The 13233-nt window shown below is 29.5% G+C and overlaps 3 protein-coding genes and 1 pseudogene across 3 annotated transcripts; 2 read left to right on the forward strand and 2 right to left on the reverse strand.

The window, feature by feature from the left end:
* Positions 1–5: 5 nt before the first annotated feature.
* Positions 6–4014, forward strand: LOC119615788 (annotated as a pseudogene).
* Positions 4015–7338: 3324 nt separating this feature from the next.
* On the reverse strand, positions 7339–9869 carry LOC119615790 (regulator of MON1-CCZ1 complex-like). The gene is made up of 6 exons (XM_037971780.1): positions 9592–9869; positions 9025–9502; positions 8584–8973; positions 8269–8527; positions 7606–8210; positions 7339–7544 (listed from the first exon to the last, which is right to left on the reverse strand). Exons 1-6 carry the CDS (start codon positions 9691–9693, stop codon positions 7492–7494), a joined length of 1887 nt encoding a protein of 628 aa, XP_037827708.1. The 5' UTR covers positions 9694–9869; the 3' UTR covers positions 7339–7491.
* Positions 9870–10164: 295 nt separating this feature from the next.
* On the forward strand, positions 10165–11748 carry LOC119615789 (zinc finger protein 429-like). The gene is given in 4 exon segments (XM_037971779.1): positions 10165–10314; positions 10561–10728; positions 10796–11258; positions 11261–11748. Coding segments are annotated over 4 exon segments (1269 nt in total).
* A 137-nt stretch (positions 11749–11885) lies between these two features.
* On the reverse strand, positions 11886–12338 carry LOC119615791 (defensin Lucifensin-like). The gene is given in 2 exon segments (XM_037971781.1): positions 11886–12184; positions 12187–12338. Coding segments are annotated over 2 exon segments (276 nt in total). The 5' UTR covers positions 12233–12338; the 3' UTR covers positions 11886–11954.
* Between the last annotated feature and the right edge of the window lie 895 nt (positions 12339–13233).

The following is a 13233-nucleotide window of genomic DNA, read 5'->3' on the forward strand; positions in this document are numbered from 1 at the left end:
GTTGTATAGATACTTCGGAAATTTTACATTTGTTAGATGTGCACCAGCAAGGAATTGGAATGTATAGATTTGGCCAATGCTGGTATGGTTTATGGTTCGGCACAATTTAAGGGTTTGGCTACGGGTGGTAATGTTTCGCCCGCTTTGGCTTTGGCTGGTACACATGCCTGCTACAATTCTTTAGCTTGCCGTGGTGTACAGCTGTATGTTTTGGGAGCAAAATCAATGCATTCGATTGGTGTAAGAACTTGGATGGAGAGGATAACATATTTGGTGAGAAACTTTACAATAAAAAGTGATGCTAAAATGATTTTCTTTTAGGTTAAAAATCAACGTTGGCAAGAAGCCTGTGATTTAGCCTTAGATGGCTATAAAGCGGCAGGCGAGCGACCCAAAAGGAAACAACAGGCCAAGGAGCGTATTATTATGTTATTTAAGGAGTACATAGCGGCTTCTGCTAGAGCACCCGATTACTGTTTAGGCGCCATTATCAAATGTCTCATAACCATAGGAGAGCTAGAACTGCTATGGACCCAGCTATGGGAACGTTTACAGAACAAAGAACTATTCCTACACCACATTACCGCACATATAGAAAATGACGATATACACCGTGTTAACCCTATTATTTCCCAAGCCTAGTAGAATATTGGCTTAAGATATCACCCTCACAATTAGAAGAAATTATCTTAAAAATGGACTGGACCTGTTTGGACTTAAATCAAGTTCTTAAGGCGGGCCAAAAAAATATAAACTCTATAAAGCACAATATTCCTAAATGCTAATGCTTTGCATGACTACACTGTTTCTTTAAACGGAACTTATACCCTTGCTGGACTATGAACATCCTGATTTGGGTAATTGCCTTTTGGTTTATATTTCTAGTAGTTTAGCCGGTCGTGGTTATCCTCAGGGTGACATACCCGAGGAACTAAGACAAAATGTTTAAACATGATGTTTTGCGTTGTTTGACTTCGCTGCATTCCAATACTAGTGAACCGGATGAATTGCCCTATCCCTATTTGAGGGCCCTATTGAAATTGATATACGCGAGACTTTGAATGTGATATCGTTGGCTTTCAGGAGAAGGAATTCAATTGTAACTGGGTTTCCAGCATCGCAAAAGGATTATAAATATATTGTTGGAAATTAGATGACGCCGGAAAATAATACGGTGAGTGCTGATTATTAAAAAACGGAGTTTCATCAAAATTTTTAGTGAACATTTCACCAAATTTTAGTGAAACATTTTCACTAAATTTTAGTGAAAATTTTTCAAAAAATTTTAGTGAAAATTTTTCATCAAATTTTTTAATGAAAATTTTCACCAAATTTTAAGTGAACATTTTCACCAAATTTTTAGTGAAAAATTTCATCACCAAATTTTTAGTGAAAAATTTTCACCAAATTTTTAGTGAAAAATTTTCAACCAATTTTTAGTGAAAAATTTTCAACCAAATTTTTAGTGAAAATTTTCATCAAATTTTTATGAAAAATTTTCACCAAATTTTTAAGTGAACAATTTTCACCAAATTTTTAAGTGAACAATTTTCAATTTTTTTAATGCAAAATTTTCACCAATTTTTTTTTTTTACAAATTTGCCAACCAAATTTTTTGGTTAAAAACATTTTCATAAAATTTTTTAGTGGAAAATTTTCACAAATTGGTTAGTAAAAATTTCACCAAATGGTTAGTAAAAAAATTTCACTAAATTGGTTAGTAAAAAAAATTTCACCAAATTTTTAGTGAAAAATTTCACCAAATTTTTTTAGTGAAAAATTTTCACACCAAATTTTTAGTGAAAAATTTTCACCAAATTTTTAAATGAAAAATGTTCACCCAAATTTTTAATGAAAATGTTCACCAAATATTTTAATGAAAATTTTCACCAAATTTTTTAGTGAAAACTTTTCAGCAAATTTTTTTGTGAAAAATTTTAGTGAACAGTTTTCACCAAACTTTTAATGTTTCTACCCGTACTTTTAATGAAAAAGTTTCACCAAATTTCACTAAAAATATTAGTGAAAAATATTCATTAAAATATCACTTAAACATTGTATGAACATTTTTAGACATTTTTATTTTTACTGATTTCCTTTCCTCTTTTCAGTGGTCCGAAATTGGTTGTCTACTCAATTTCATTGCTCAACAGATCTCACAATCCTGCTTGCCAGCCGATACACAACTCCTCGAAAAAGTCCTCAACTATTTATCTAAAGAATCGATAGAAAATGAAAGTGCTCGCTTACATTCCGAACGGGAGAATGCTTGGCATGAGTTGCTTGTCAATAATTGTCTCGATGCCATAACCAACGATGAAGAACAATTAGAATTGGCCAAAAAGGCTCATTGTCATTATGTGGAAGAATATTTATTGGAAAAACTACAACGTTACGATAACATACTCGAGTGTTATCTCAACATCCGTTGAGACACGAAACCATGTTTGTGTATATGGAACGACACAACAATGATGAGGAGAGAAAAATCTATGAACAACTACGTAAACATATCAAACGTTTGCTGACAATAGATGCCCAAGAAACGACAACGCATAGTGGATTTATATTTTAATAACAAAATTGGGGAATTGCTGGAAATGGTGGCAGATGATGAAAAGATTTTGTTTACATTTCTCAAACATTTGCAGCAAAGAAACGAAAACTTGGCCCAAGAACAAAAACTAAAACTTTGGAGTTATTGTGTAAATTTGAACCTTTAGAGGTGGAAGAGTTTTTAAAGAAAACGGCAGGTTATCATACTCAGGCGGCCCTTAAATTGGTGGCAACAATACCAACTCTTGCAGGCAGCCATATTTTTAGCAGAGAAATTATTTGATTATAAATTAGCTTTTAGCATTTCTATGGATATTTTAAAAAGTGCCAAAACGGAGAATATGGCCGAATGTGCCCAAAAGGTGTCAGCTTTATGTGCTCGCTCCTCCATGTGCTCTAAATCTTGTCTAACAGCCAAAGAACGTGAGGCATTGTGGATGGATTTACTAAAGTTTATTTTGCCTTTAGAGGAGTTTAAGTCCATAACAAAAACCATGCTGCATGAAGCCTCACAACATGTCGATCTGCCCAATTTGGTGCAGCTCATCATGAATACCCATAATGTTTCGGGAAGTTTTGGTGATATTAAGGAATTACTTTTGAGTATGCTAAATCAATCGAAACAGGAAACCCATGCCATGGAAATAAGTCAAAAAATAATGGAAAAAGAATTGGCACAAGAATTCCATAATTACCATAAAAAAGCCACACGTGGCCTATGGATAACCATGATGCGTTGTGTCGTTTGCCAACAACGTTTGTATAATCAATCGGCCATATTGATTTTAGGTTCCTGTGGTCATGCCATGCATGAACAATGTTCCCAAGAGTTTTTAACAAAACAAACTGTAAATCCCTCCAATGTTTTGACTGTGAACAACAGTGAACAATCATCAATGCAAGAGAATAATTTAGAATGTCCTTACTGCCTTAATGAAATCGATATAAGGATATTTGATAAACCTTTACAATTAGCCAAACCTAGTCATAATGTTATTAACTACAACAGCAATACTAATGCAAATTATAAAGCCAGTAGCCAAGAATTGGGAGTTTTGCAATTAAAATCACCACCTAGAAAATTTTGAAACGTTAGCACTGCTTTTGGGGGAGCGCTGGACATAAACCATAATCCTAATTGTATACGTAAATTTAAACAATTTTAGAGAATTGCACTTGTTAACAACTCTACTCTCGCGCTTTTTCTCTCTCTCTCTCTATTTTGCTGTCACACTCATTTACTAAATGTATTGTCCTTTTTTAGTTTTTAAGCTAATTGTATTTTTATATTAATTATTTATATAAAACAATTTAAAGTTTATTTAACCAGTATTCTTATTAAGACTTTCTGTTGTTATACCATTAATATGATGGCTTTTTTCTATATTATCAGGGTATATAATTATTAATACAAAAGCAAATAATTTGGTCAATTTATATTATTTACTACTACTATTCTACTACTATTAGTTATTTGTATTTTGTTAAAATTATTAAATTATATACAAAATAAGTTATACATTCATATTATACATACATATATTTTATGTAACTAAAACAAAATAAAAAAAATATCTCTATATAAAATAAAAATTATAATATTTATAAAAATATCTATTATTTTGCAGATTTTACAATACAATTATGTCGATTTGAATCTGGAATCTCTAGAGAAGACCTGTTTTAAAAAGTCATATCTAACAGTTTTTTAAAACCAATTCTTGTTTTCAATATAAGAGAAATTTGCAAAACCCAAAATATTTTTATAGAAAATTTTGCACTATTGCAACAAATTTCAATAGAAAATTTTGCACTATTGCAACAAATTTCAATAGAAAATTTTGCACTATTGCAACAAATTTCAATAGAAAATTTTGCAATATTGTAACAAATTTTTATAGAAAATTTTGCAATATTGCAAAATATTTTTATAGAAAATTTTGCAATATTGCAAAATATTTTTATAGAAAATTTTGCAATATTGCAAAATATTTTATAGAAAATTTTGCAGTATTGCAAATTATTTTATAGAAAATTTTGCAATATTGCAAATATTTTTATAGAAAATTTTGCAATATTGCAAAATATTTTTATAGACAATTTTGCAATATTGCAAAATATTTTTATAGACAATTTTGCAATATTGCAAAATATTTTTATAGACAATTTTGCAATATTGCAAAATATTTTTATAGACAATTTTGCAATATTGCAAAATATTTTTATAGACAATTTTGCAATATTGCAAACAAATTTTTATAGAAAATTTTGCAATATTGCAACAAATTTTTATAGAAAATTTTGCAATATTGCAACAATTTTTATAGAAAATTTGCAATTTGCAACAAATTTTTATAGAAAATTTTGCAATATTGCAACAATTTTTATAGAAAATTTTGCAATATTGCAACAAATTTTTATAGAAAATTTTTGCAATATTGCAACAAATTTTTATAGAAAATTTTGCAATATTGCAACAAATTTTTATAGAAAATTTTGCAATATTGCAACAAATTTTTATAGAAAATTTTGCAATATTGCAACAATTTTTATAGAAAATTTTGCAATATTGCAACAAATTTTTATAGAAAATTTTGCAATATTGCAACAAATTTTTATAGAAAATTTTGCAATATTGCAACAAATTTTTATAGAAAATTTTGCAATATTGCAACAAATTTTTATAGAAAATTTTGCAATATTGCAACAAATTTGTTATAGAAAATTTTGCAATATTGCAACAAATTTTTATAGAAAATTTTGCAATATTGCAACAAATTTTTATAGAAAATTTTGCAATATTGCAACAAATTTTTATAGAAAATTTTGCAATATTTGCAACAAATTTTTATAGAAAATTTTGCAATATTGCAACAAATTTTTATAGAAAATTTTGCAATATTGCAACAAATTTTTATAGAAAATTTTGCAATATTGCAACAAATTTTTATAGAAAATTTTGCAATATTGCAACAAATTTTTATAGAAAATTTTGCAATATTGCAACAAATTTTTATAGAAAATTTTGCAATATTGCAACAAATTTTTATAGAAAATTTTGGCAATATTGCAACAATTTTTATAGAAAATTTTGCAATATTGCAACAAATTTTATAGAAAATTTTGCAATATTGCAAACAAATTTTATAGAAAATTTTGCAATATTGCAACAAATTTTTATAGAAAATTTTGCAATATTGCAACAAATTTTTATAGAAAATTTTGCAATATTGCAACAAATTTTTATAGAAAATTTTGCAATATTGCAACAAATTTTTATAGAAAATTTTGCAATATTGCAACAAATTTTTATAGAAAATTTTGCAATATTGCAACAAATTTTTATAGAAAATTTTGCAATATTGCAACAAATTTTTATAGAAAATTTTGCAATATTGCAACAAATTTTTATAGAAAATTTTGCAATATTGCAACAAATTTTTATAGAAAATTTTGCAATATTGCAACAAATTTTTATAGAAAATTTTGCAATATTGCAACAAATTTTTATAGAAAATTTTGCAATATTGCAACAAATTTTTATAGAAAATTTTGCAATATTGCAACAAATTTTTATAGAAAATTTTGCAATATTGCAACAATTATAAAAATTTGCAATATTGGCAACAAATTTTTATAGAAAATTTTGCAATATTGCAACAAATTTTTATAGAAAATTTTGCAATATTGCAACAATATTTTTATAGAAAATTTTGCAATATTGCAAAATATTTTTTATAGAAAATTTTGCAATATTGCACAAATTTTTATAGAAAATTTTGCAATATTGCAACAAATTTTTATAGAAAATTTTGCAATATTGCAACAAATTTTTATAGAAATTTTGCAATATTGCAACAAATTTTTATAGAAAATTTTGCAATATTGCAACAAATTTTTATAGAAAATTTTGCAATATTGCAACAAATTTTTATAGAAATTTTGCAATATTGCAACAAATTTTTATAGAAAATTTTGCAATATTGCAACAAATTTTTATAGAAAATTTTGCAATATTGCAACAAATTTTTATAAAAATTTGCAATATTGCAACAAATTTTTATAGAAAATTTTGCAATATTGCAACAAATTTTTATAGAAAATTTTGCAATATTGCAACAAATTTTTATAGAAAATTTTGCAATATTGCAACAAATTTTTATAGAAAATTTTGCAATATTGCAACAAATTTTTATAGAAAATTTTGCAATATTGCAACAAATTTTTATAGGAAAATTTTTGCAATATTGCAACAAATTTTTATAGAAAATTTTTGCAATATTGCAACAAATTTTTATAGAAAATTTTGCAATATTGCAACAAATTTTTATAGAAAATTTTGCAATATTGCAACAAATTTTTATAGAAAATTTTGCAATATTGCAAACAAATTTTTATAGAAAATTTTGCAATATTGCAACAAATTTTTATAGAAATTTTGCAATATTGCAACAAATTTTTATAGAAAATTTTGCAATATTGCAACAAATTTTTATAGAAAATTTTGGCAATATTGCAACAAATTTTATAGAAAATTTTGCAATATTGCAACAAATTTTTATAGAAAATTTTGCAATATGGCAAAATATTTTTATAGAAAATTTTGCAATATTGCAAAATATTTTTATAGAAAATTTTGCAATATTGCAAAATATTTTATAGAAAATTTTGCAATATTGCAAAATATTTTTATAGAAATTTTGCAATATTGCAAAATATTTTTATAGAAAATTTTGCAATACATATTTTTTATTTAAAGAAACCCCAAATTTATTTTTTCATCAGAATACTGTAAGTTTTTATTATGAAAAAAGCACCTGAAATTTAAAAATATCAAAATTTTACTTACAAAAAATTTTCAAATATTTCCATTACAAAATTCACCTTAAATATCATAAAAACTAAACTAAGGTTTTCAAAACCTGGTTTGGCTAATTAGTTTATATACAAATTATTGTAATATTGAACAAATTCCGTACATTGTTCAGCTGCAATAGAAAAAACAAAAACGCAGTTATAAAAAATTTTCAAACACAAAAATTTACTTACTTTTCAAAAACTCCATCGAACCATGCTGTTTTAAATTACACATTTGAAAATACTTAAAAACACTATGAAAGGTCATGTCATTTTGTGATTTCTGAGCAGCTTCTAAAAATTTCCTAGCCGATATACGGCCCGCATCACTGGTATTAATGGCTAGGCGCAAAGCATCCACTACCTTACCCTGGCCCAGTAAAACTTCTATAATAATTTCGTGAGCTTTAATTTTTGTTAACATATCTAAGGCAACTTGTGAGACTGCAGGATCTTCATTAGAATGTGAGAGTAAATAACAGGCTATAGCCTTTGATTCCATTAGCAGTGAATACTCGGCCAAACGACGTAAAGTATCGAAACTTTTATTTAAAATCAATTCATTTATTAGCATTTTACTTAGATCCTCTTGGGCAGCTATATTATGTTTGCACAAAGATTGTAGATAAAGTAAAAGTATGGTTTGGCACTGTGGTTTCTCTACAATATATTGGAATACTTGGGTATGCATATCGATTTGTTCTATTAAAACTTTAGGAGGAGTGGGAGATTTGGGGGTGGTTTTAACATTTGAAGGTTGAGCTGTTTGATTTTGCAATTCCAAATGGACCCAGGATCTATAAAAGATTTAACAGTAATGTCATTTTTGTTGATAGCAGAAAGTGTTAAACTTACGCGTATACTTTGTTGATTTTATTTAATATAGTTTCCAATACAGGTAAAAAGGCTCCATTGTATTGATCATCTACTAGTTGTCTGAGTACTTTTAGCAAAGTCTGTTTACCATTGTGACGTTGCAATAGAAATTCGGTTAATCTTATGCGATCTGATATTAAGGTGCACAGAGATTCAATGTCCAAGTGTAGATACCACATGCAACCTAATTTGGCATCTATAACAATGTTGGGTTGAAATAGAACCCAGTTTGTAGAATCTGGAAAAAAAGAACAGTTTTATAGAAATATTGCAAATGTTGCACATAGTACTCACATAATTCACATTGTAAAATTTGACCATCCGGTTGCAAACTGGGCAACTTTAAGGCAAAAGGTCTTATCGATCGGCCAGCAGTAATGGGAGAATGATATGTTATATCATTAACTATCTCACCGCTAAGGGAAATATCAAACAATAAAGAAGTAGCCGAGGCCTGATGATGAACCACAATTAAATTATCCACCGTATTAATGGCAAAGCGTCCCACCAAACCCAAACGTAAAACATGACATTTACGAGGTGCCAAACCGGGGCCATTCAATAAATAAACTTCAACCTCAATCATACCCGAGGCACTAGCTTGTAAGATCAAAACAGCCATAACACCATAGATCTGACCCAAAGTAACTTTACTCTCCTGGATTTCGCGGTTGGAACTGCCCACTTAAAGAAATTTTTTTATAAAGTGATCTGGTAAACATATTCTATACTTACAATCCAGTTTGGGCAATTTGGTTATAGATTTTTGTTTGATCAATATCGGTATTAAAGAACTATTACTATCGGCTGTACACAAAACAGCTATATTGGCCTCGGAACACCAGGCAAACCATTTAATACTCATACTCATGGCTTTTACGGACTTCACTTGACTCTTCTCTGCCACTATGGTGAATATTTCCACACCCGAATTCGATATTAAGGCACATTCTCTATTATGTACCCAAACAAAACCATAAATTAAGGCTTTGACTTGATGTACGATAATTTCCTGCAGCATGGGTTGATCACCCTGAAAGCATATAAATTCTACCGAATTTTCACGTCTTTGTACGGCTAAAATTTGATTATCAGGAGAAAATTTGATGGAACGTATAGCACCACGATCGGTCATACAAAATGAAATTATCTTATCCTCAGAAGGACCTTTAACGACCACACCGGTGGCGCCACCCGAACGTACGGCAAAGATCTGGAATAGGAAAATATCATTTGCGTTTAAGGTTTAACAAAAATCAATGTTAGACCTTGAATTTGAAAAAAAGAGGCGTCTCATATTACCTGCTTATTGGAATCATCAAAAAAGACATTAGTTAATTGACTAACTGCATCGAATCTTATAGGATTCTTCGATAACTCTATATAATGTACAGAATGCTCCATTTTGAAGTAATATTTTTATAAAAAAATTTAATATTTTCACTATTTATTATAAAAAATATACATGTAAACAAAATAAAAGAAATATTTTTTTCTCACAGCTGTCAGATAAATTTTATCTAACAACATCTGCTACACAGTTGTATTAAAAAGTACTCACAGAAAAAATGTAAACAAACACAAATAGCTGTTGAAACAAAAACAAAAAACAACACAGAGTTGTGGCAAAAGTTAGCAACAGAAGAGAAATGTAAATAAACAAAAACAGCTGCGAAAAAAATGTAAACAAAAAAAAATTTGGGAATTTTTAGAAAATATTAAAAAAATTATATTATAGCCGGAAAAATGTTGAATAAAGATTTAAAAATAAGTTTATGTCGCACCTGTTTACAGTATTTTAACGAAGGAAAGACTTTCGATATTTTCCAAACCTTGGATTTAGCTCAAAAGTTGATGCAATGTTCCGGTCTAACAATGGTGGCCTCCGATGAATATCCTCATTATGTGTGCGAACGGTGTTATGAACAAATTTTATTATTTTATGAATTTCAACAAATGTGCCGCAATTCCTTGGATAAATTTAATGATTTATTAAAAACTAAGCAGGAGCTGGATGAGAAGCAAGTCAATTGGAATTGGAGCAAGTTGTGGTTGCAGCAAAAGATCCCTTAAATGTTGATCGGAAGCCGTTAAATCTTATAGAGACGAATTTAAAGAGATTTCACAAGAAATTGAAATTCAAGAAGAAGAATATTTGGAAAAGAAAAAAAGAGGTAGGCCTCCTAAAAAGAAAATTGTTATTGAGTATACGCAAGGAAATGTGGAGAGCAAAAGTCAAAGCAGCAGTTTAATACAGCAAGAAAATATTAGTATTACTTTAAAAATGAAACTGTTAAGGAATATAAAGAAGAGTTTTTATTTAATGAAGAATATAAGGTTAATTTGGACACTACAGGAGCGAAAGCAAATGTTGTAACAGAAGAACAAGTAACAGCAAATAAAGAACATACTAATGTTCAGGAAAAATTAGAGGAAAAGGTAGGAACAGGTAAAATATTATTAAAAACATGTTTAAACTCATTTTTTTGATACTTTTCTATTTCAGATTCTTTCCGATACCGAAAGCTGTTCTTCAACACAAGAAAGCTTTTCTCCAGAAAAGCCTAAACATCAATGTGATCGCTGTAATGAAAGCTTTAATGCGCTACACCGTCTTGAAGCCCACAAACGAGAACATGATGGCTTACCTCCTTACTCCTGCTACTACGAAGGCTGCAAACGTTCCTTTAATCGCTGGCATAACTATAACAGGCATCAAAAGGAACATAAGCTTGCAGTAGACCAAACCTACAAATGTGATGTGGATAATTGTGAAAGAGTGTATAAGAATAAATCTGCCCTAAATGTCCACAAACGTAAATATCACAATTTGGGTCCCGAACTTAAGACCCATATGTGTGAAGTTTGCGGTAAAGTATTCAAATCATCGGCCGTTTTAAATGATCACCACTATACCCATATTGATAGGACACAACTGCCTTATGCCTGTGAAGAGCCGAACTGTAGTAAACGTTTTCCAATAAAGAAAAACTAAAGGTGCATAAAATGCGTCATGCCGGTATTAAGAACTTTAGCTGTCCCTATTGTGGTATGCTTAAGACAACACGCAATGAACTGAAAATACACATTAACTATCACACCCTGGAAAGAACTTGGCCTTGTAGGTTTTGCCCCAAAGTGTGTAATAGTGCGGGCAATTTGAAAATGCACGTGAGGAATATGCACGAAAGAGCTAAAGATTTTGCTTGTCGTTTTTGTGACAGGACTTTTGCCAAAGCCGATACTAAGAAATACCATGAAATGACTCATACGGGAGAAAAGCCACATCAGTGCAAGGAATGCGGTAAAAGATTTGTACAGCCGGCGGCCTTAAGGACCCATCGCAAGATACATTTGAGACAGACGGCGAATTTGGAGGTAAAGAGAAGTGTGGCCAGAAGATTGAAGGGCGGGAGGGGCAAAATCCATCACAGGAAGTGGTGGAGGAGACTTTTATAACTGATGCTATGGTGGCAGAGATTTTAAGTGACCACCAGTGACCAATATTCTTATTTAAAGCTAATAAATAGTTTTTTTGAAGAATTTCTTGAAAATGTTTCTTTTTGTAACAAAAGGATATAAATTAGTTTAATATCTTTTTTTTATTATTTAATAATTTATTATCTTATATATATTTATATTCAAATTATTGTAAATTTTCTCAATTAATTACGACACACACAAATAGCTCTACCATTACAATAACCGCCACGATTTCCTCTCAACAAGCAGTGGGCAGCACAAGCTGAATGTTTAACACCAGTACCACTCAATAAATCGCAAGTAGCTCTCTTATAGCGGCCATGTAATTCCGGTTCAATTGTTTTCAAAGCCTCCAAACCATCGACAAAGTGGGCCTCATCATCAGCAGGCAAGGCCAAGGATTGGCTAACAAGCTCAAAGCCAGGCAGAAAGTAACAGCGAATACCATAAAGAATTTCATGTTTAAATAATGTTTTCAAGATTTGTGAAAGATTTTAAATTAAGCTTTTTAGTTGAACCGTTTATTAGGTTTGTTTTGAAGTAACTGATGCTTTGTTTTCGATTTCTTACGCTATTTATTTCGTTTCAATTTCTTATGTTTATTTTAACCTAAGTTATATTTAAATGGTAGTTTTTTGCTTGATTCAGTGAAAAAGTTGGGGACTTTTTACTATTTGTTTAATCATCTGTATATTAATAGTATGTACACATGCATAAGTGTGTATGATTATGTTTAATTAAAAGCATTGTCTTTAAACTAAATTTAGTGATAAGCAATTGTCAAGCTGTAGGTACTTTTTCTTTTGGAAATTTTCAATTATAAATATTTATTTAAGCTGTTTATTATTAGATTTTATTGTTACCTTTTAAGTTAGAATTATGTGAGGGTGATTTTTGAAACTTAAGCAATCCATTTGGAATTTCCCAAACCCCTAGTCATTTGTTGAATATCAACATTGCAAACTTCTCAAGAAATCTTTTATTTATGAAACTTTTCAAAAAAATGTTCTAAATATAAACTCATTCACTTCCAGTTCATGTCTGTTTAGTTCTACTTCAATTCTTTTCAGTTCTAGTACATCTCTAGTTTAGTTCGAGTTCAGTTCTGGTTCAGTTCTAGTTCTAGTTCAGTTCTAGTTCAGTTCTAGTTCAGTTCTAGTTCAGTTCTAGTTCAATTCTAGTTCAGTTCTAGTTCAGTTCTAGTTCAGTTCTAGTTCAGTTCTAGTTCAGTTCTAGTTCAGTTCTAGTTCAGTTCTAGTTCAGTTCTGTTCAGTTCTAGTTCAGTTCTAGTTCAGTTCTAGTTCAGTTCTAGTTCAGTTCTAGTTCAGTTCTAGTTCAGTTCTAGTTCAGTTCTAGTTCAGTTCTAGTTCAGTTCTAGTTCAGTTCTAGTTCAGTTCTAGTTCAGTTTTAGTTCAGTTCTAGTTCAGTTCTAGTTCAGTTCTAGTTCAGTTCTAGTTCAGT

This window comes from Lucilia sericata, unplaced genomic scaffold (genome assembly GCF_015586225.1).
Source record: "Lucilia sericata isolate MDLA Ls3-8-SP2 unplaced genomic scaffold, ASM1558622v1 Contig007921F_arrow, whole genome shotgun sequence".
Classification (NCBI taxonomy): Eukaryota; Metazoa; Arthropoda; class Insecta; order Diptera; family Calliphoridae; genus Lucilia; species Lucilia sericata.